The following is a 23,268-nucleotide window of genomic DNA, read 5'->3' as shown; positions in this document are numbered from 1 at the left end:
TCGACGAAATTTGTGGCAAAATATGAGAAAAACTAAAAAATAGGTAAATTTAACATTTTCCCGCCGGGTTACTGTCGCACTCGTTTCAACTGTTTCTGGTTGTTTCGGCTTTCAGATATTTGTTTACAAACATCGCATACACTTCGCCTCAACCTTTTTTTTTCTCTTCTTTGGTCTAAATCTAACTCATTTGTTATGAAACAATTAAAACTTCTTTCCTATTAGTATCCTCTCCAGAATGTTAATGGTTTATTCAATAGTAAATAGGCCAATTATCGTAAGCGCTTTAATACAAAGAATGCCACCCAAGTCGTTAACTTTGAGCACATGTATCTCAGTTCCTGTAAAAGATACCAAAAAAGTGTCAATTGATAAAATACTTTTGATATTATGATAAACATTTAATCAGTTAATCACTTTTGATATCTTCCGCTAACACTGAGATTTCTGGGTTCAAAAACGGTTTGGGTGGCATTCTGTTAGTGTTTACGGTCAAAGCAGTCTCCATAAAAACAATTCAGGATTGTGTGACGGTGTGAAAGGTTGTTTGTTTCCATTATTTCAAGTTTTTCTCTTTTTACGAGATACAGATATTGAAATATTCGTCGCAACCTATCCGTCACAAGGACAACAAGCTACGGATGACAATTATCTGATCTATGTGTGTGTTGTTCGTTCGGAGAGAATGGAAATAAAAAAGCGGCTAACATAGCCTTCCTTATCATTTCTTCTTGTTCGTTCAGTTTTATCTTTGTGTGTTTTGGATTGCGTTGGAGACTTGGGTTCGGGTTTTTTCGCTAGGTGCAAATGTTTTAACTTGCTTAAAATATCAGGTTTATTCTCGTTCCCAGTTATATAATCTTGAATGACACTTAATTTTCTTACTCCTTTTATTCCACGCTCTGGAAATCTGAAAGCATGATGGATACTTAAAATCAGAATTATGATGCCTCCTCGTCTACATTTACACTTTCAGATTCTAATTTAATTATTTCTAGACAATCAGTTGAACTTTTCTAATCAGCTGATACAGTTCTTGATCATTAACAAGAGTATATTTAATGACTACGTTCTATACGACATTAACTTTTGATCAATTTAGATCAGTCACAAATCCTTTCCAGTTTTTTCATCTTCTCCATTTTCTCTAAAAACCTTCTTCCTCATTCTTTATCTCGTCGCCGCTGACGCTTTTGCCTACATCATTGAAAGGGCATTCAATCACATTTTGTCATAGAAATCACAAAAAATCTAACAAGCTTTTTGGAAACTGATAGGAATTGATTAATGACACATTTAACTACCGTAAAACCAGCTGTAATAGAAGCCCCACCCTTAACTTTGAAGCTGAGCCCATTTTCCTCGGTTCCTGTCTAAAGAATAAAAAAGTTGTCAACTGATAAATTGCTCATCATAATATCACAAACAGTTCATCAGTTGACACATTTTTGGTATCTTGCATAGAAGCCAAGAAAAACCAGCTCAAACTTGATAGTGTAGTGCCCTTATATTACAGGTTTTACGGTATTATATTTTGTCTTGTTTGATTTATAGGATGCTTAGTTTTAAACAATTGGTATAAATGATTCAGCTGAACATTTTAGACGCCGTCTCGCATGCCGCCCATCTCAAGATGTGGAAGTGGAATGGCTAGATTCCAAGATTCAAATCACATTCAAGTCCGATGCGCCGATAAGGTGGGTCAAGAAGTTTCGAACAATAAGATATGGCTAATCGAAAAGTGTTTATAGTTGTGTCGCCTCGGATCTGAGCGGCTTTTCCGACAGCGATGATGTCTTTGTGTCTCCAGCGATCAAACTGGAAGCAGATCTGCCATTGGAGATACCTTACACGAACTTCGCTGTGGAGTGTGAGCAAAATGGGAAGAGAGTTTACAGAAAGTCGTTCTATAATTATAAAAAAGATCAAGCATCTAAAGAATTTGAAGCCATGGAGTCCACTCCGGTAATAACAACTTGATAAATACTGAGCCTGAGCTTAAATAATTTCAGACAAGTCCATCGATTGCAGTTCTTTATTTAAGATCCATGTCACATTCACAACTGCAAAGAGAGTTTCCAAAGATTGTCAAATCAACCAGAAGATTTGGATTTTATTCATTCCCAATGTTTAACAAAATTTCTGATAACATCACGGATTTAGTTAATAGAACATTCTGGCATGACGAAGTCAAACACACAGTGGGACAGTACATGAAAAGTTAGTACAGTATATCAAAAAACATATTTTAATATAGTATTTTTCAGATGAGAGATATTGCAAAGTGTTCAGTAACACCAACCTTTCCGGAATTCAATCTGATTACGATCTCTCCAACTTTGGGCACAGTTTGAAATCCGACACATGTTCTGATGATGATGTAGGAGACCTGAATTAAAGGTGGAAGTTTTAAATCGGCTGAATTTTTCAGAGTGTCGCTCAGAGACTTATCGAACAATGGGCCCAGTTCTCGATTCAAAACCCAGATCATTGTTATCTATCGCATATTTTCGTAAACAACACAATCTGGTCAAAATCGCTGGACGACACATTGAGGTTTGGTGAATGATCCTTGAGGGGGGAGAGGGATACGGTAGTTGAGAGGGAGAAGCTAAAATGATGATGTCATTAAGATCCACATGTTGTTTTTCAGTGCTGTCCTCGAACAATTCCAATTGAATGAAGTATTCAAGAAAACATTAGTCGTTGTAGTTTCGGCAGAGGGGATTCCAGTAGGGTGAGTGAAAAAAAATCTGGAAGTTCGAATATGGAAATTTAACCCGATCTTCAGAACATTCGGAAACAGTTACACTGGCAAAGTCGAAGAGCGGAATCCTATTCTTTTGGCTCATATCCCTGACAAGCTGAAGAAACTATACAATGATCACATGTTCCACTTGGAAAGCAATCAGAACAGGTTGGTTCAGAATGTTTTCGAATACATTTTGTTTTGTTGTTCAGACTGATCACCCATTTGGAAGTTTTCGATCTCATCAACAGTTTTGCAAGACTCTCCAAAGACCAAGCAATTGTTCCAGTCCGAGATAACTTCATGGATTGGAAGAGAGAACATGGTAAATCAGTAAACGAATTCTCGTCTTCTAGTCTTCCTTTTCAGTTCGTGGAATTTCTCCCTGGCAAACATTGATTCCACACAACAGAACATGTTATCATGTTCCAATCGAGGATGAATACTGTCTCTGTATGGAGAACAAGATTGATATCGAAAAGGAGTACAATCAGTGAGTATCTGTAAAAATGAATTCCATGAGTTCCAAAATTTTCAGAACATATGCAATTGCTTCAAGACTATACGAGAGGATGGAATCAGATATTCTCTCCAATTACACCTGCATGAAGGAAACAACATGGATTGAAGAGAGGAACTATACTGCGGTGTACAATTTGAACGAAAAAGTATTGAATGGAACTGACCCGTACACTGAGTTCTTGTATTTTGGAGTTAGAGCATATCCGAAGAAATTTAACACTCGAAACAATAGAAAAAATGTGAGTCATATTAACGGGAAACTTGCTTTTCGATTTGTGTTGAAACTGTAAACACTAATAGAACTCCACCCTTCACTTTTAACTTTGAGCCCATATATCTCACTTCCTGTAAAAGATATCAAAAAATGATCAACGAACAAAATGTTCATCATAATATCAAAAAATTTTGCCAGTTGAGTACTTTTTTATACCTTCTACAGGAACCGAGATAAATTGGCTCAACGGTAAAAGTGAGCGGAGGCGTTCTATCAGTGTTTACAGTTTAAACTAACTTACAGAATTTCCATTTTTCAGTTTTTTGTGAATGTGATGGGATTGTTCAAACACGACAAGGACGACCAATACAACTTTGAAAAAACGTATCCATATGTAACGGACACTTTGAAAAGTGGATGCTTAGCTGGATATATGGAGAGGTAAGAGTATCAAGATGAGCGTTTTTAACGATTAATATTGCAGATTCTGCGAAATGTGTCATGGACCTAACTTCTTGACTTCATAGCCAATTATCTCATAAGCAATCTAGGATCTGGAGTACAATATATGGAAGCTTTAATTATGAAAATCCTGTATATAACATGTTTTCACTTTCTTGACACAAATGTGGAATTCCTTAAACGGGCTTGAGACTTGTTTTTCGATTTTTAAAGATAGTTTCGAATATGAATTTGAATAAATATTGAATTGAACTGATCTGTTTGGATGTACTGAAGTTTTAAAAAACTCGAAAGCGACTTTGAAAATTGCGTTTCAAAGATTAACTGAGGTGTCGGAAATTTCAACTACATTTTGTAAACAATGATGTGTATCGGAAGTTGAATGAAAACGAACTAAATATCGAGCATGAAAATATATTTTTGTGTATTTGAGTGAAAACGGAATCTTGAGAAAATGTGACTAGATTGAAATGACCTGCGACGGAGTATTCGTTATTTTTCCAGAAAATTTATGTTTTTCCTATTTTATCTGGAAAAAGTCTTCAATTTGCAAGGCAATTTCTTCATTTGCAGACCATCTTTTTCGATTTTTTAGCAAAAGTTTAAATACAGTAATTTCTAGGCGCAACAGTAAAAATTTTCTGTGCGTCCCACAACGAAGATTCAATTGTAGAGCTGTGCCTTTAAGAAATCTTATGGTTGGCCTGCAAAAACTATTTTGAAAATATTTTAATTTCGACACATTTTTTTCGCATTTTGTATTTTCCATTATTTTTTACTATCTTTCACAATTTCCTCTTAATAGCTATTAGATTTACATATTGTATTGCTTAAAACACTTTTGTTCAATTCTGTGAAGACGTCTTATCGCTGTCTGAAAAAATGAAGGTTGAGACGCAGAGAAAAAAGTCTGCGTCTCCAATTAATATGTGCTATTTAGGCTCGTCGCTTTGAAATCGCTACCGTACTCAGTCTGCAAAAAATACTCTCTAACCTTCATTTTTTCAGACAGCGATAATATTACTGCTCAAAGCGCAAATTGCAATTATTATTTTTGAAATTTTGCAAAAAAAGTACTCTAAAATAAAACAAGATTCCTTGAAATCGTATAGTTTTCTATGTCTCTTATAACACTTCTCAATTGCGCCCCATCGTACCGTCCGGGGGTTATTTCATCGCCTTCCTGTGCTAGTGTTTGTGTGCACATCTCTCTCCGCGTCTCTATTCATCTCATAATCTCTCCTTTCTCACAATTCGTGTATCTATCTCTCTTCTCTACTTCTGCTTTTCCCCAGCGTTGTTCTCGTGTCCACTTCTTCTTCTCACCCTCTCGCCTTTAATTACTTTTCTCGTCGAGCTTTCTAATCATAATCGACCATCATGAGAGTATACTCTGGCTCCTCTAACCACGATATATTATGCTTTACTATCACTTGTGTTAACAGACTGGAACTGAAACAATTCGTCGTTATGCGATGAGGCCGTTTGGGAAAGATTGCCTTTTGTCGATTCTTGTGGAACTCTCTATCGTCGCCTTCATCGCGGCATTTCTGCCTCTGCTAATCCGGTTCGTTTTCTTTTTTTTTGCTTTCAATATTTTTGTTTCCTGCCGAGCCTCAACCCTTATAACTCTGGTTCTCATGGTGATTCTTTTCCCTTTCTCATCATGTGGGCGGAAATGCGCGTAATGGGGTTATTCAGAGAGTCGGCAAAAAAGGAAAAAACTCCGCGAAAACTCGGAGAGTGTTCCAATCTGGCTGAAACTTTAGGGAAAACTGGAGAAAACTATAGGAAATATTTTTTTTTCTGAAAAAAAAGTTTCTCAATCAGAATAAGTAGCAGACTTATTTTCGATGAAAATCGATATGGCCTATAAATTCCCTCTATTGAAATAATCAATTATAATGATTCGTGTCTAGCTTTGCTGGCTTGTTTGTATGACAAACCCTTCTTTGCATCTCAAATTTCTCACGCCTTCTTCGTCTTGCTTGCTTTTTCAACACCGTTTTATCGATTAAACGTTTCTCTAATTTTCAGATATGCTGCTCTTCCAACGTCCGTTCATCATCAGTATCCCCTCAACGTCGTTTTTCGCACATGTGATCATGACCTACACAGCGTCTGTTCATTTCCCTCCGCCACTTTAGAGTACGAAAAGGTCGGCTCACTTTTCTTCGTTTCCTTATTTTGCTTTCTCTCACTCTCTTGTTAATTTGCTCCACTTTCAGAACTCTCTCTTTTCGCCGAACGTAGCTTATTATCTAAATGTTCGCCTGAAGTTCGCCGACATTGCCAGCTCGAAAAAGCTAGGATTCTTTCAAAGTGTGATTTCAATAACTGAAGAAAATGGAAAAGTTGTACAGCAATATACAAAATCGGCTTATGTGAAAGAACCAGGTCTCATAACGAAGGTTAGTCTCCTTTCAAAGCTTTTTTGAACAAAATTATTAATGATTTCCAGGCATCACAAGTCTTCCTATTTCCTTTGTACATTCTTGGATATCTCTATGATTATAGCACATTGACCATCTCCATGAGCGAGAACTATTTGGAACAATTAGGTTCTCCATCGACCAAGTTGATCTTCACAGTTCAAGATAAATTTGCCAACGTAAGTTTTTATCGATAATGCAGTAGAAAATGCGCAGAACGATTTGGCGAAAATTGAAATTTTTCAGATCGAAGAAGCGGAGCTGACTGTCACTGCTCGTTTTGGTTTGATTCGACATCTGATTTACTACTGGCCCGTGATGTCTTACACCGCAATGTTCGCCTCTTTTTCAGTTTTCGGTGTTTTTCTCATCGTTTTGAAAATTGGATATCTGGAATACAGAGCTAGACAAAAAGCTGCGATTGAAAAAAATAAAATGGCAATTGTAAAAACCAAACAAGCAGATAAAAAAGTTAAGGAAGAACTTAAAGAAGAAGTCAAAAAAGAAATTCCAAAAGAAAATTTAGAACTTCGGAAAAGGAAATGATAATTGTAATATTTTTCCATCTTTGTAATTTCTATTGTATAGATTGTGTACTCAATAATTGCTGTTAGCTTTTTACTGGTATTGGTATCTCACTGGTGATTCTCCCTTCATATTGCCTTATTTTATTGATAAACGGTTTCTTTTGAGTGTTCAGATTTTTTGTTTTTTTTTCACGAATGGTCTCTTTCCAATTATCATATCTCTCTTTATCTTCCTGTTATTGTTATCATAGACTCTTCAATCTGTCTATCAGTCTGAATTGTAACAATTTTCAGTTTAGTATGTGGTAATGTCAGCGTCGCCATGTCAATGTTGTCTGGCCACGCGTCCACCACACAGCCAGCATGTCTCGGGTTCTGCGGTCGAAGTTTCATCTCCACAAACTATTCTGAAGAAGCGACGTCGACGTCATCGCTATCACAATGTGGAGCGTGTTCATTTGGTTACCGTAGTAACGCCACATCGATCTGTGTACCGTGCGAGACGCCGCTTCAAGCTTATGATTGGATGTACCTCTTGTTCATTGCCCTCCTTCCCTTACTCCTCCATATGCAATTTATTAGAGTCGCCAGAAAATAGTGAGTTTTTATATTGTATTGAAACATGTGCCTTTCAAAATCTGATCGGTTCAATTCGAAAATCAATTAGATATGCACCAAAATCTAGATCGAAATATCTAAAAAGTTGTTATAGCTGTCGAACACGGTACTACGAAGTCTCGGAGTACCTGTGCGTCATTCTGGAGAACGTCATCGCCTGTGTTATATCCGTGCTCATCTACCCTCCACGATTCTCTTTCTTTCTCAACGGGTGCGAGAAAACTGGATTGAAAGAATGGTATCCAGCGTGCTATAATCCAAAAATAGGCTACACTAAAACAATGAGATGTACTTATGAAGTTGTGTTCCCATTGTGAGTATTTAAATCGGTTTAAACTTTCAGACAACAATGTTTCAGATATTCAATCACGTTCGTGCACCATATGATATTGATGGGTGCGATATTCACACTCCGCTCAATACTTTACTGTGCCATGCTCTACAAGGCATATAACGCAAAACCGTACTATCTCGCGATAGTTTCGGTGCCTCTTCTAGTCATGATTCATTCCGTTTTAGTAAGTTTTATATCGGGCGAAGCCTCATACACTGTTGATTTTTCAGTCTGGCTTGATATTCTATTCCTTCCCGTATATTCTTCTGATCGGTTCTCTCTGGGCGATGTGCTTCCATCTAGCATTGGAAGGAAAACGACCACTGAAGGAGATGATAGGTATACTGATTGTTTTTCACATTGATATAAATATAAATTTGTTTCAGTGCGCCTAGCTACGTCTCCAACTCATTGGGTGTTCCTCACAATAACAATGTTGATGCTATCGTTCGGTGTTGTAGCACTGATCACCCCATTGTGAGTTTGAAGCTAGATCCTTGGTTCTCGTGTCCATGTTCTGATTCCTTTTTACAGGAAGACCTAACAGGCTCATATATAGCTTATTTATATCAGTATTATGATTATTATTATTATCTGGGTGAAATTTTGATTCGAATTTCAAACAATTGCAACCGACTGAAGTATCTTACAGGGATATTCAATATAGATGGTCGCTTCTTTGTTTGGTACCAGTTCCATTGGTCTTCTACCTGATAACGATACCGTTCAGCAATCCAGCTACCACAATGCGGCTCATCTAAAACGAAGATTCTAATAGATTGATAATATAGTTTGTGATACTGTTTTACTCTGTCTTATTAGTAATATCAATCAAACCCTGTAGTCATTTCATGTCAAATAATTATTCTCCCATCCCACCACACATCATCCTCCGTCTCTGATATTCTGTAGCTTGACTTCCTTATATAATCATTTTTCCCGGTCTTTCTTTTCCCTTTTCTTCTTCATCTTTCCACCCGTTTTGTGCTCGTTTCTCGTGATCACAATTTTGCCATTTCCAACCAGTCGTCGTTTTTCCCAAAGAATGCCCCCCGAAAACTCCCAGTTATCTTGTTCTCGATTTTCTTCCTTTTTTCCGAAGAAATGTCATTTTTCAACTTTTTGACAACTTCCCACCCACATACCAAACGGGTCCCCGTTTAATATTCCACGCAACAATACAATTGTTCTTTTAAAAATCGTTTTGTGACATAGTAAAGATGAGTAATTCGATAACTCCGTCTTCGTAAAAGATATCTTTGATCATATTCGAGATCCGACTTATAATTTCTTGATTCAGATGGGTGCCAAATGGGTGGTCGGGTTTCTAATAATAATTTGCTTATCTATTGATATCGAAGCTTCTCAGGGTGATAAGTGAGTAATCCATTTGTAACTGATATAAATCCGTTGTCAGAGATTTTCAGAAGTTTCTGGTACCAGGGATGCACACAAAAGTGTATATCAAAGTTCAACTGTACAAAATCGTTCGGAACTTTTTCATGGGTTCATGGTGATTGTTTTTGGTGTCGATATGATTGTATGTGGGAAACGATTGAGCAATTCGAAAGGTTTTAATTCAGCAAAATTCGGCTCGATCAGATTAATTTATTATTCAGACAGTTCGGAATGGTTCCACAGTTTCATGGAAAATGGCCGTTTGCAGCGATTCCACTTCCACTCGGATTCGTAATACAAGAGCCCGCCTCCGTTGTGTTCTCGCTTCTGAATCTATACACCGTCTATAAAATGCTTAAACGATTTCTGAAGATGTCCGAGCTGCTGATGAAAACCACGTGGATCTCGTACGCATGCGTCGGGTTGTTCGCATGGATCTCATCGTCAGTATTCCATTTATCGGACTGTGATTTAACAGAAAGTATGGATTATTTCGGAGCTTATACATTTGTCGCAGGAGGTCTATATGTCTCTCTAGTGTTCACTTCTCGAGCATTACTCCCTTACTTCGGAGGAAGAACAAGGATTCTAACAGTTTTGAAGATTCTATGCGGTGTGTTCTACTTGAAGCATATCAGGGATATGACTGTTCACTTCGACTATGGATACAACATGCTGACGTGTATTGTCTATACCATAATCACATGTGCTTTGTACATTCACTACATTTGGTTCAGGTTTGTTTGAAACTATTCCAGATTTTTATCCAATTGTCCGTTATTTTCAGATACCGACGTTTGGGAAAACTCGAAGAATCCGACATTCTTCTCATTCGAATTATTATTTGGGCCAATCTATCGGCTGCGCTAGAAATTTTAGACTTTATTCCAGTCTTCTGGATATTCGATTCCCATTCCTTATTCCACATGGCTACTATACCGATTCCCATTTGGTGGGCTGAGTTTCTAGACATCACCCATGGTTACGATACTAACGACCGAAAGAAATACAATGTATTAAAAATAGCTTAAAAAGCACTGGGATAAAACTAATTTTTTTAAATCTAAATACTAGTCATTCAGTTTTGAATTTCTTGTACATGTCATCTGTGTTTTTCTTCATTCATTGTGATCTTAATTGAAAATCCTCTCTTGTTATATGTGATCTTTTCAAAATCCTCAAGAATGCAATTTCTGTTTTTCCTAATGATTCTCCTATTCCATTAAAAAGTATGTCAAAAATGCGCATGAATGAATTTATGTACAACTCGAATGTGAAAAAAGGCGAATGCGACAGGTACAAAAATACAAAAATTAGACATCGTTAGGAGTTGTTATGGAATTGTTACATCTTCTTAGAAGACATTTATATCTGCTCATCAGCAGAGACATCACGGACTTTCTCGACGGTGAATTGCTCGAAATTCTCCCATGGCTTCTCCCAGATGGTGACCTGGTATATGGCACGGCTTCCTCCGTCCTTGACGTTGCAGTTCGACGAAGTGAGCTCGTGTGGCTGCATGTCGCCCTTCTTGCACGACGACTCTCCGACGAGAACCTCGAGCTTGGTGTTGAGTCCAGCAACCACCTGGGTTTGAGCCTTGGTGACCTGAAAATGAAGTTTTCAAATTATTTTTTTTAACAAAACACGTTATGCTTCGCCGAATCGCGCTCTCTGTTGGCCTTGTAATCCTCTTTTCGTCGTTCCAGTCTCCCGAATTCCGATCAAAACATTTTGTCCTCTTTTGCGATACACTGTTTGCTCTCACCCTTATCTAGTTTTTTGATCAATCGATGCTATCACAATTGGAATGATTTTCATTCTTAACTCTCCTTCTCTCTTCTAACTTTTCAGCTAAAAATGGCAACCGAATCTTCAGTGTCTTCCTATACTCTCAGTACAGATGATTCTGGTACAAGGCAAAGAAAAGTAAAGAATTTCAACAACGTATTTCAAAAATAAATCCATTAAATTTTAAGGAAGTTGATGAGCTACCACAAATCGGTTACACTCTTGAGCAGCTGAATGAGAAGAGAGAAGAACCGAAGTGGCGTATTGCTAGGTATTCTGGTTCATATATAGTTTTTTTTTCTGAATTCTGAACTTTTAGATTCACCGCGATCGGTTTGTTCTGGGCAATTTGGGGAGCACTTCTTGCCGGTTCTATTCTTATCATCATTCTCAATAATCATGACGTCGCAAGCACTACTGCTGCTCCAACTACCACTACCAAAGGGAAATAACTTAGCAACTTACATACATGTGTTTTTTTTAATAAAGTTTGATATTTAAGGGAAATTCGAATATTTAGTCTACAGTATATAAAGCTGCGTACAGCATACATGCTGAATTTTGGCTGGACCGGAGATTGAAATTCAACAGATTTTTTTTTCGAAATTTGAATTTTTATAAAAAATTTTCCCAAAGGCGGGTCTTCCAAATCGACTTGTCGCACAATATGAACGACTTCTAGAAAGCATAAAGAATCTTGGAAAACACAAACCTTGATCGGAACATAGTAGTAAGGTCCATTGTTAGATGCTTGATCGTTGATGCCCTTCACGGCCTTCCAAGCTTGCTCCTACAAAAAGAAAAGACGTATTGGCGTTCATCAATAGTTGTTGCACATTTATGAGCTTTCTTATGAGCAATATAATTACTTTCGAAAAAAAGTTATTCAGAAATTCGAAAACTATCAGAATTAAACCTCCTAGATAAAAGCTTCATTTACTTCTCGAAAAGATGTGTAATAAAAAGGAAAGGAGATAAAATCTTACATGATATTCCTTCTTGGAGGCATCTTGCTCAGTGAATCCACCAACCATCGTGCTTGCGTTCACAGTAACTGAAATGTAACTGACAATGAAGGCGACGACGAGAATGGCTTTCATGGTCTGTTTTGTTTATCGATTCTTGCGCTGTGGTTGTGTGTCAGCGTCTCTCTAAAGTATGCACTATTTTGTTTGTCGTGAGTCAGGGGGAGAAGAGACACTGAGGAAAAATGGAGACTCGTGATGCTAAATGAACAGTAAGAGATCACAAAAACAAGTTTTAGATAAACAAACATTGCGAATTTCATTGCTTATCGAAAAAAGGCTAAGCAATAAAGAAACACGAAAGAACGAACAATTTCAAACGATTTTAATTTTGATTCTAATTTGGGAATCAAGATACAATGGGAGTGTAAAGAGCTGTGAAATGTGTGAAAACGAGAAATGCCAGCTGAGCAAAGAGCTAAATAATAAGCTGTTGAACTGATTCATTTTTTTATCAATTGGAATATTTCGAAATAACAATTTGGGTGAGGGGCATAGATCGATTGAAATGTAAATATTTTTCGAAAGTGACCCTGTTATCACTTTTTCTTAAGTTTAAGAAGAAGTTCTAGATTATATTCACAAAAAAGTGAGATGTGCATTGTCGTGAGATAAAATCCATCGTCCGTAGACACACCTGGCGGCTCTAATTGGCGCGAGTTTGAAAAATATTTTCCCATGGTAACTAAAGAGAAAAAAAACTCAACAAAACAAACTCAACAAAACACTCAGAACTCGGGCGTAGCCGACACCTTCTAGTCGGAGGTTGGTTAGATTTCTAGTCAAAGGTTGGTTAGATCACTACTAAAGCCGATCAAATTACAGCAAACGTATGTTACGGTTCCGACCTAGTAGTATTTCATACTTTCATCTTCTTTCAATAAAATCCGACCATGACCCGCTGTACATCCGTTCTTTCGGCAAGTTCGGACAAGAACCTGACCAATATCCGTTCAAAAGCAGAACCCGGACCAACTTCAAACGAAAAATTACAAGCGAACAGTCGAAAACTAGAATGTTCTAATAGTAGATGAAAACTGCCCAGATTGAAACTTCAAAGCATGGGAGAGAGACATGGAGCAGCTGATGTAGAATGGATCGATTGATGTGAACACTGATCATAACAGATTTGTTCGATGATCAGGCTGACTTTTCGAATCACTCTGATTATCACTTTAATTGATAGCGCATCTTGGATTCAGTGATGTTCCACAAATATTATGCCGCTTGGTGAAGCTCTACCTTTTTAGACATATGAGATTTGAGAAATGGTATCAATCGGTAAAATACGATCAACGGTTTTCGTTAAAAATACGTTTTTAAAAATACGACCTTCTTTCAGAGTTCCTATAATTAGCGTAAAACCTGTAATAGAATGGCCTCTCCTAACTTTTAACTTTGAGCCAATTTCTTTCGGCTCCTGTTGAAGATATTAAAAAGTTTTCAGCTGATAAATTGTTCATCATAATATCACAAATATTTTATCAATTGACACTTTTTTGATATCTCTTATAGGAACTAAGATAATCGGGCTCAACAAAACGGGGGCCGTTCTATTACAGGTTTTAGGGTATATCAGTTTTGAATTTGGATCTATGGGGGATCTCAAAAAGAATGTATGCTTGAAATATGATATTGCGTCTGGAAAACAGAAACAACTTTTGGACATCGATTAACGAACGGATTTTGTACTTTTGATCAACAAAACTACTGAAGGATTTTTGGCTCTTTCCGGGACGAACGGTCCCAAAGCGGGACCTTCGGTCCCATCATCGGACCGCCGGTCCCATCATCCTACCGCCGGTCCCAACGAATTGCGACAACGATCCCATTGTTTCGACAACGGTCCCATTGTTACGACAACGGTCCCAACGTTCCGACAACGGTCCCAAGGGTACGACAACGGTCCCAACCAGGCTTAACCTGGAAACCCTATTGGAAACATCGGAATTTTTTTGTTTCAACTAAGAAACACATTTCAGCAACATAAACGAACATTTTGCTGATAATTGAGAATTCCAGAACTTTTTTACTGGAGTTTTTTCAGAGTGTATTTGGTTTATAATTATAGGCTTAGGCTGAAACGCCTTGTTCACGACAGTGCCGGACAAAAAACGTTTTGGCCAAAGCTTACAATACAAAAAACGTAAATGAAAAGTTCCTGTCAAAAAAATTACTGAAATTCCCAAGTATAAGTAAAATGTTAAATTTTCCACTGGATTTTTAAAAGACCATTCGGTTTTTTTCTGTATTTCAGGAATTGGGTTTTCAGATTAAGCCTGGCTGGGACCGTTGTCGTACCCTTGGGACCGTTGTCGTACCCTTGGGACCGTTGTCGTACCCTTGGGACCGTTGTCGGAACGTTGGGACCGTTATCGGAACAATGGGACCCTTGTCGAAACAATGGGACCGTTGTCGCAATTCTTGGGAACGGTGGTCCGATGATGGGACCGACGGTCCCGCTTTGGGACCGTTCTTCCCTGAAAGAGCCGGATATTTCAACCCTCTTCCGCCAATTTTTGTTGCTCTCTCCAAAGATAAACTCTTCAACCCATTTTTTCCAAAACACAAACACATCTTTGAAAGTGTCCTGTTTATATTTCAAAAAGTCCAACTCTTTTTTTTCTCCTTTTTTTTCATCTCCTCTTCAATTTTCATCCGTGTTTTTGGTTCCGGAAGGGACAACTCCCCAGTGACACTTGTCGCTTTCGAACTCTCTCTGTACTCTTTTTTCATCTCTTTTCCCTTCATTTTTTCAACTAACCCATGACCAAATCTGGTGTGTATGCGACAAAAAGACTCAAGAAAAAAGAGTCATTTGGCCGAGTGCCAACAACTGCATTTTCTCGAGTCTCTATCCTTTTTTCTTCCTAAATACACAACATTTATGTCTCTGTTTTGGCAAGAGAAAGGATAAAATGCATTTTTTCTTCTTTTCTATAAATGGCATTTTTTCACTTTTTTGGGCAATTTTTATGCCGCCTAGCTTCTCGAATTTCGTTTATTTAGGGTCCCCTGCGATGTCTGTGCCTTTTTTGCTATTTCGTTATTCTGTTTTGTTTGTTTTCTAAATTTTCAAAGAGATCAGATGCCTTTTTTTGAAGATCTTAATACTTGAAGTTTCTAGAAATTTTTATGAGGATGACATGATAAACGACATGAATGTATAAACCGAAATTCTCATGAATTTCTAACTAACTAGTAAGTTTAATGGCTTACTGTAAAGAGGATACAACTGTATACCAAAAAATCCTATAAGAAAGCTGTTATAAGGGCGTTTCTTCCCTTCCCATTACCAAACCAAACTTACCGTAAAACTTGTAAAAGAAGGACCTCTTAATTTTCGGTTTTGAGCTAATTTATCTCGGTTCCTGTCATAAATATGCAAAAGTTGTCTACTCACAAATTGTTCATAATGATACCATAAACGTTTTATCAGTTGACACATTTTTGATATCTTGCATAGGAGCCAAGATAATAGAGCTCAAACTGGTCAGTGTGAGGGTCCTTCTATTACGTTTTAAGGTAACCAAAGTTTGAAAATATTTTTTCGGAGTCCGGAATTTGATATTTCACAACATTTGACATTTTTGTTATTTTTTACCTTAAAAAAGTTATAGAGGAGTTGCGAATTACAAAAGAGGTTCTAAACGATCTTTCCCATTACCGAACCAAATTTAGCTAAACTTTACAGCATAAATAATGGAACTTTCTCAACCAGAAAGTAATTTTAAGCTTTTTCAGCCCACATTGTTTTTCTTAAAAGCCATCTTCTGATCTAAAACAAACAAAGAAACTTTTCATGTAAAAGAAAGTCTTTGATCGGTTGTTCATATTCCCAATTGTGCCGAAAAGTCATTCTTCATCCACTCTTATTCTTTCAACATTCCATTTGGTCTCATTCGTTCTTTTTTGTTCTACCATCAATACCAGAAATAGCTCTAGAGGAAAAAGACAAAGAACCTTCTTCTTTCTTCCATCTTTCGTGGTTTTTTTCGTCTTCCAATTGGCCTCGCGGCTCCCTTTTTCTTCTTCTTTTGCTCCCATTAATTCATTTTTTCATGTGCCCCCTCTCTGTTTTTCCATCTTCTTCTTTGAATTCGTCCTTGAATCCCAGAAACGGGCACTTTTTCTTTGATTTTTTTTCTTTTTTTCCTAGGTCAATGGGGAAATGGAATTGGTTTTTAAGCCAGAAAAGCTCACGAAGAAAACGTCCTTTTTGATGTGTTTCGTGTATTGTTTGGCTGTAATTCAAGCCATAGGAAACCACTGCTTTGAAACGGTCCACCCCCGGAAGGTTGACTATACGAAGTTACGTATTCTTCAATATTTTTCTTATTTTTTATCCACCTTCTGAATTCAAGTCATTTGCAATGACATCAATTTTCGGTCGGTTGGAAGTCGGAAGCCTTGCTTCCGGAAGTCAAACATTTGTGTATAAGAGCAACAAGTCACATGTGGAGGCTGGTCGTATTTCCAACTGAGAAAATTGCTGTGTCAGGAACCATTTCTTTTCAAGAACGAATAGTTATTACGTCTGCTTCTGTGTTGCAAAACCTTCCTAGTTGGATACAAAGCACACATGTTAGAACTAGTTTTTGCCCATCATCTTGAAGTAGAAGCTACAATATTTTTTGGCTGCCCAAATTTCGGATTACTATGAAAATGCTAAATTTTAGTAGCTCGGGCGTTGCCGGCACCTTCTAGTCGGGTAATGGTCAGATTCCGGATAAAACGAACCAAACTCCAACAAACTTATGGCAAGGCTCCAACCTAGTAGTATTTTAACTTTCAACTTCCGACCAAAATCTGACCATGGCTTGTTATACAGTCGTTTTTGAGCAGTATCGACCAGAACCTGGCCAATATCCGTCCAAAAGTTCAAGTTTGAGCCCAATTATCTCAGTTGCTGTGAAAGATATCAAAAGTATGTCAACTGATAAAATGTTGGTGTATTATGATAAATACCTTGCCATTTGCCAAAATTTTGATATCTCTCGCAGGAGTCGAAAGTAATTGAATATGTATAGCTCAATTATTTCGATTTTTGTGCAAGATACCATTTTTGTCGATTTCCACCTTTTTGTCAATTTCGACCTTTTTTATAAATTTGACAGGAGCCGGGATAAAGGTTAAAACTATATAATAAAGGTTTAAATTCAAGGTTAAAACTCAGGGGGCCTCCTCTTCCAGGTTTCACCATACCTGCGACCGGGCTTTTGACGGGCCCTTCGCGGGCCTCGCCATAGTTTCTTTCAGAGACAATATTTTTAGGCCAACTAAATCAGATATAATAGAACTCGGCGAGTTCTACAAAATGACAATTTTTGAAAAACTGTGTTTTGTCTATGAACAAAGTTACAAGTCATACAGTGGGTGGGTCTTGTCGCATCGGCCCGGACCGTGCCGTGACTCTGTTTTTTGTATGTAATTTCGTTCATAGACAAAACACAGTTTTTCAAATAGTATCGTTTTGTAGTACTTGTCGAGTTCTATCATATCTAATTTGGTTGGTCTAAAATATTGATTCTAAAAGAAGCTATGGCAGATCCCGCGAAGGCCCGGCAAAAGACCGGTCGCAAATATGGGTTTCACGGCAGGTTATTTAGGAACTCCAAACAATTCAGAAGTCGATCTTGCCAAGAAAAAGAAACATGACGTGCACTTAAAAATGTTTGAAGATTGTTTATGTGTTAACCCCAGAGTCAGTTGGTTCCCGGATCTCTCGTTTTTCATGTTTCCAAATGTCCATCTTCTTCACTTCCTGTGTCCCTCTTTCTCTTCCATCTGCTTCTTCTGCTTCTTCTTTCCCATCACCACCATTTCCGTTCCTTTCTATTCCTCTACTCTTCTTCTTCTTATTTTCCGTGTCGCTCATCTTTTCTTTTGTTGCTCTCCGGCTTCAAAAATGTTCGAAAAATGGGCGTGGTCGCCAGCTCCCCTTGCCCATCGCTTTCTCTTCTTCCGCTCCCTGGCTCCTTGGCATTTCGATCCTCTGTTTTCTTTTTTCAAGACCACACACACATGCTGCATCACAACAACTGTGTGGGTGCTTCGACCATGTGTTAACTCACTTTTTTCTCAGGCACATTTTATTAAAACACAAAGTTCCATTAATCTTTTTGCAGGTCGAACTTGTGAAAAATGACCACCAGTGTTTACAAACGGACAATCCTTATAACCGGAGCAACTGATGGAATCGGGAAACAAACGGCGTTGGACCTGGCTGCTCATCCAGATAATTTTGTGATTATTCACGGAAGAACCGAAGAGAAATGTATTGTGAGTGTAGAGGGCTATTTTTTTCGAAATTTTTGAAATCGTATCTTCTTTTCTTGAGTTCAGATATTTATCTCAGAAGAGCTTCACCTATAGGTTGCGAAATTCATAACAATTACCGTCTGCTAATAGACTACCTCCCAAGCAGTCAACTTTGAGCCAATTTATCTCGGTTCTTGTGAAAGATATGAAACAGTTGTCAACTGACAAAATGTTTATAATAATTTCAAATATATTTTGTCGGTTTGTCACTTTTCTATATCTTAAACATGAACCGGGATAAATATGCTCAAAGTTAAATGTTAAATAGGCGTTTTATTAGAGTGTTTACGGTAGGTATGTTATTTCATCAAGAAAAACCGCTTCCTCTTTTAGCTCTCGAGTCTCATGTTGACCAGTTTCTTGGGAGCTTGCTCCTCCCAAAACAAGCTTGATTCTCGAAGATGTTCTCTCATAAATATTAATGAAATTCCATGTCTACCCTATACTCTTTTCATTTTCAGGCGACCAAAGAATGGATTGGTAAGGAGAATGGAAATGGTACCAACATTGATTATGTGGCTGGAGATTTTGCAGTTCTCAAGGAGGTAAGAGATTCAAGAATGAATTGGTTCTCTGGTAGAATTCGTGTTTGTCTCTGTCCCGATTCATCATAAAATAGTGTTTACTGAAAACTTGGGAAAAGCTGAAAAAAACATGTTTTGACCAGAAAAGTCTCGTGTTGAAGGTCGCCATCATTGCTGAAGAGGTCGAACGTCGATTCCCAGAACTTAATGTATTGCTGTGCAATGCGGGAGTACTGTATCCGAGAAGATTGGAAACCAAAGATGGAATGGAGTCTACTTTCCAGGTTAGCTATCAAAACGGATACAAATATTTCGAAACCTAGTACTGTCAAACATTAAATAAAATCTAAAAAAAAATAAATAAATCTAAAAAAAACATATAAATAAATCTTTAAAAAAAATCTAAAACATGTAAAGGTCTACATACTTTCAACATTTGCGCCGTTTTTTCTCGGTTCCTATGAAAGGTATTAAAAAGTTGTGAACTGATAAATAGTTTATCAGAAAAACTGTATTGGGGCACGTCTGTTATAGGTAATCTTTTTAGGTCAACTATCTTGCTCATTACCTTCTTTGCAACCTTCTTCTACCGGTTCTTAGCCACAACCGATCCAATGTGATTGTGGTTGGAAGTGTGCTCCATACATGGTAAGTGATCCTTGAAATAAAAATTGTCTGTGTTCCAACATCCGTTATGATAAATATCTCTTTGTCCCCGGATACCTACCGTAACCCGAAAAACAGAATCCTCAATCCGATCTTTGACCATTTTTTTGGTGTTTTTCTGTTTTTCTGTCTGAAAAGTTTCCGTTTTAAACTCGCTCTGAAAATGTGTTTTTTTTTTCAAAAAATTTGTCTTTTCTGGAAAAAACACCATGTTCGGAAATCGCGGACTGACATGACATTTCTCAAGACAATGTAATTGAGCATTCCCTATTTTGTTGCCCCTAGGTTCCTGTGAAAATGACACATTTTGTTGTATGGAAATCGGAAAGTCTGGGTTTCTGTGGATATGTGTTTGTGTTTTGAAAGCAGTGAGATTGAGATTGGCTGACGAAAAGAACAAAGAAATAAGAAGAAGGAAAGAGCATTTTCGGGGGTCAATTTTTAAAATTGCATCCGATATTTCCCTTGGGGTGGGGAACACATCAACCAAAAGAATAGAAGAGTGGGGGAAAAATGAAAGAAGGAAAAGAAAAGAAGAGAAGTTTCAGAGATTCAAGGAGAGAAGGCAATTCATGAAATTTTTTGATCTGAGTAGACATCAGAGCTTCCGAATTTTGTGCAGATTCAGAGATCTGTGGGGTATAACGATGTAAAGTATTTTAAAATTTGAAAGAGTACTAGGAATACCGTAAACACTTTAATTGACTGCTCCCAAACCGTCAATTTCGAGCCCCAGGTATCTAACTTTTCGTAAAAGGTATCGAAAAGTTGTCAACTGACAAAATGTTCACCATAATGTTAAAAATATTTCGCCAGTTAATTCATTTTTCATACCTTTTACAGGAAATGAGATATATGAGCTCAAAGTGGACGGTACGGGTAACGTTCTAAGAGTGCTTACGGTATTTAAAAATCTGAAAGAGCACCAATAACATGCATGTTTTTCGGCTGTCTAATAAAAAAAAGGACCATTCGAAAATAAAGGCAAACTTTTTTAAATTTAAATAAAACAAATGCAACCTTCTGTTTAGATGGTTGCCGTATTTCTTCTATTAGGTTGGCACACATGACTCCGAACTTTTTTGTACAAAAACAATTCATTGTAAATTCGAAACCTTATAACCTCCATCTAAAATGTATTCACCATTATTATCATCAACTTCATGTAAACGTTCACGCATAGAATGGATGCCTCTGTGGAAGAACTGCGCTGGCTGCGATGCGAAATACTCGCCTACCCATTTTTTGATCTTGTCATTGTTTTTGGAGTACTTCTCCGCCACAAAGTGCTACATTGAGCTAAAGAAATGATAATCTTATAGAGCTCTATCAGGTCTATCTGGCGCGTAAGAAAGAACTTCCCAGCCCAGCTCTTCGATTTTCTGCGATGTGATCTTTGCATCATGGGAGCGGGCGTTGTCCCGAAGCAACTTTGCAGACGTCGTATCAACTCCTTTTCGACGAAGTGCTTTAACAACATGGCCAACCTGGTGTAGAGCAAGATCTTCTGGGACTTTCTGACAAGAATCCAGAAGCCCAAAAGTTACAGGACCTTTCCTGTTACACCAAGAACAAAGCATCGCCGTTTTACATGAAAATCTGGTTTCGGGGTCAGCTTGGATGTTTGGCACCCCCAAACCACTCTCATTTTTTGTGGTATTGCCATAAGAAAACCATTTTTGCTCTCCAGTCACAGTTTAGTCAAAAAACCCTGATTTTCTGGCGGAGAAACCATGATTTTCCGGCGGAGAAACCCTGATTTTCCGGCGGAGAAGAATCCCTGCCATTGCCACCTTTGTCGCTTTGTTGGTATTGGTAAGTTCGTGTGGCGTGCATTTTCCACAGCGGTTTGTTTTGCCAACTGCGTTCAAAAAATATATAATTGTGTTATGAGACCATCCAAACTGCTGAGCAAGTTCGCAAGTTGTTTGACCCGGTTCCGATCCAGTGGTATGCTTTAGCACATCGGGATCAACAATTTGATGAGAAACTCCACTCCTGTGGTCCTCAAGACTTTCATCACTGGTTTTGAATAGGTTTTGAATAGGCCATTCATAGACCTGTGTCTAAAATAGTCCTTCGTCACCGAAAACTTTCGACAGTGTGCGGGCAGGTTCTTGTGATGTTTGAAGTCGTACCATAAACAGGCGTGCATCAGTAATTTTGGGTTGATTATTTCAAAAACATTTTCTTCTGATATCCATTGATTAAATCCGCGCAAATAATATATCAAACAACTCGTAATGAAACGCTCTTTCAAATGAACATAAACACATAAAAAAACGTTCGGTTGCTTCAAGTTATAAGTAAGCAAAACAGTGTTCGGAGTCATGCGTGCCAACCTAATAATAGAAGCCCACTCAAACCCTCAACTTTGATGTCAATTATCTCGATTCCGGTGAGAGTAATCAAAAGCTTGTCTTTTGTCAAAATATTGGCGATGTTAAGATAAACTTTTTATCAATTGACTTTTTGATATCTTTCACACGAATTGAGATAATTGAGCTCAAAGTTGGAGGTGTGGGTGGGCTTTTATTAAAGGAAATACGGTAAGGGGTTATCTTATAGCAAACTTTTTAAAATGAGATCTTTTCTGAAATTATTTAAACACCGACGTCATCTGAATTCATACAGATTCCATTATTTTTTGGTTCCTAATTAACGTTCTTCCATTCCCAGAACCCTTCCAAAGTCATGTGCTCATCACAAACCGCCTCTCTCCCATTTTGTGATGTAATTTCCGTAATCGGAAGCTTTGGTTTCCGACACAAAAACAAAAAAGAGCGATTTCTCTTTTTCTAATCTAATTTATTTCCTCTATTTTACAGGCCATCATTGGATTGGGCAGATGTGATGGCTGAAAAAGAATACGAAAAGTATCTACAGTACTCTCGATCTAAATTAATGTGTCACCTGATGGCATTCGCTTTGCATCGAAGGTAAAAGAACAATTTTTGAGGGAGAAGAGTGAAATCGAACCGTCTCAAATTTCAGAATGAATATCGCCCGACAACATGTCAATGTGAACATTATCGAGTTGGGAAAAGAGAAAGAGCCGAATAACAATGGAAAATTGTAAGTGATCTTCATTTTTTGTTAACTAGATAATCTTTTTGCAGACGTACAACATCAGCATTATCTTCCTCAATGTCAACACTATCGATTTGCCGTCAAGCTGGAAATCTCGCGCAGTTAATCGAAGGTCCATGCTTGGAAAAGATTTCTGGAAAGTATTTGGATCCAAGTGGGAAACAAATGAGGTCAGCAATTTAATAGACTATAAATCTGGTACAAAAATTGGAGCTGTTGGGCGTGGTGGAAGGTCCCAGTACGGCAACTACCGTAACCTAAAAATATTTTTAATTCCCGAATTGATTTTCTCAATTTTTTAACTATAAAAAATCCCTACTTTGTTTGGGGAACAATAACACAAAAACTCAAGCAGTGAAAAACGAGAAAATAAACCCGGAAAATAAAAATATTGTTCGGTTTCTGTAGTTGTCGCTGTGGGACCTTTGGCCAGGACCACCAGGGTTTCTCTTCCATATTTCTGATTTTTTTGGTACCAGATCATTACCAGATCATTTAAATTTTTTAGAAGCGGTTCCGATGCAACCGACGAACGTCTTCAGGAACGTCTCTGGGCTTATTCCAAAGAGCTTTGCCATGATTATTTGTAGATAAC

General features: G+C 37.7%; 6 protein-coding genes across 6 annotated transcripts in view; 5 read left to right on the top strand and 1 right to left on the bottom strand.

Moving 5' to 3' along the window:
- The window catches only part of CBG09258, a gene marked incomplete at both ends in the record, with an annotated part of 5,681 nt that extends 1,669 nt beyond the window's left edge, over positions 1-4,012 (top strand). Inside the window, 12 exons of the mRNA XM_045237767.1 lie at positions 1,605-1,697; positions 1,752-1,965; positions 2,013-2,220; positions 2,268-2,380; positions 2,432-2,556; positions 2,654-2,737; positions 2,792-2,917; positions 2,962-3,074; positions 3,119-3,242; positions 3,288-3,510; positions 3,805-3,926; positions 3,970-4,012. Coding sequence (XP_045094095.1) covers positions 1,605-1,697; positions 1,752-1,965; positions 2,013-2,220; positions 2,268-2,380; positions 2,432-2,556; positions 2,654-2,737; positions 2,792-2,917; positions 2,962-3,074; positions 3,119-3,242; positions 3,288-3,510; positions 3,805-3,926; positions 3,970-4,012 — 1,588 coding nt within the window. The remainder of the gene's footprint in view (positions 1-1,604; positions 1,698-1,751; positions 1,966-2,012; positions 2,221-2,267; positions 2,381-2,431; positions 2,557-2,653; positions 2,738-2,791; positions 2,918-2,961; positions 3,075-3,118; positions 3,243-3,287; positions 3,511-3,804; positions 3,927-3,969) is intronic.
- A 1,410-nt stretch (positions 4,013-5,422) lies between these two features.
- Cbr-jamp-1 lies at positions 5,423-8,619 on the top strand (the record flags this gene model as incomplete). Its single annotated transcript, XM_002636769.1, has 11 exons — positions 5,423-5,514; positions 5,985-6,105; positions 6,176-6,358; positions 6,409-6,558; positions 6,626-6,714; positions 7,201-7,503; positions 7,619-7,837; positions 7,883-8,042; positions 8,089-8,197; positions 8,245-8,335; positions 8,511-8,619. 11 exons carry the CDS (start codon positions 5,423-5,425, stop codon positions 8,617-8,619), a joined length of 1,626 nt encoding a protein of 541 aa, XP_002636815.1.
- Positions 8,620-9,158: 539 nt separating this feature from the next.
- CBG09260 lies at positions 9,159-10,287 on the top strand (the record flags this gene model as incomplete). The annotated part of the gene is made up of 4 exons (XM_002636770.1): positions 9,159-9,235; positions 9,286-9,429; positions 9,478-9,993; positions 10,044-10,287. 4 exons carry the CDS (start codon positions 9,159-9,161, stop codon positions 10,285-10,287), a joined length of 981 nt encoding a protein of 326 aa, XP_002636816.1.
- Positions 10,288-10,621: 334 nt separating this feature from the next.
- On the bottom strand, positions 10,622-12,147 carry Cbr-cpi-2 (the record flags this gene model as incomplete). The annotated part of the gene is made up of 3 exons (XM_002636771.1): positions 10,622-10,864; positions 11,760-11,837; positions 12,034-12,147. 3 exons carry the CDS (start codon positions 12,145-12,147, stop codon positions 10,622-10,624), a joined length of 435 nt encoding a protein of 144 aa, XP_002636817.1.
- CBG09262 lies at positions 11,117-11,499 on the top strand (the record flags this gene model as incomplete). The annotated part of the gene is made up of 3 exons (XM_002636772.1): positions 11,117-11,185; positions 11,236-11,318; positions 11,367-11,499. The coding sequence occupies 3 exons, from the start codon at positions 11,117-11,119 to the stop codon at positions 11,497-11,499; spliced, it is 285 nt and encodes a 94-aa protein (XP_002636818.1).
- Positions 12,148-18,216: 6,069 nt separating the features above from the next.
- On the top strand, positions 18,217-22,856 carry Cbr-dhs-17 (the record flags this gene model as incomplete). Its single annotated transcript, XM_002636773.2, has 7 exons — positions 18,217-18,354; positions 18,855-18,938; positions 19,079-19,201; positions 19,465-19,565; positions 22,412-22,522; positions 22,578-22,658; positions 22,703-22,856. The coding sequence occupies 7 exons, from the start codon at positions 18,217-18,219 to the stop codon at positions 22,854-22,856; spliced, it is 792 nt and encodes a 263-aa protein (XP_002636819.2).
- Positions 22,857-23,268: the final 412 nt, after the last annotated feature.

This window comes from Caenorhabditis briggsae (assembly GCF_000004555.2).
Source record: "Caenorhabditis briggsae complete genome, chrV, whole genome shotgun sequence".
NCBI classification, from domain to species: Eukaryota; Metazoa; Nematoda; class Chromadorea; order Rhabditida; family Rhabditidae; genus Caenorhabditis; species Caenorhabditis briggsae.
The sequence above is the reverse complement of the archived record's forward strand: the minus strand, read 5'-3'. Positions and strand labels throughout refer to the sequence as shown.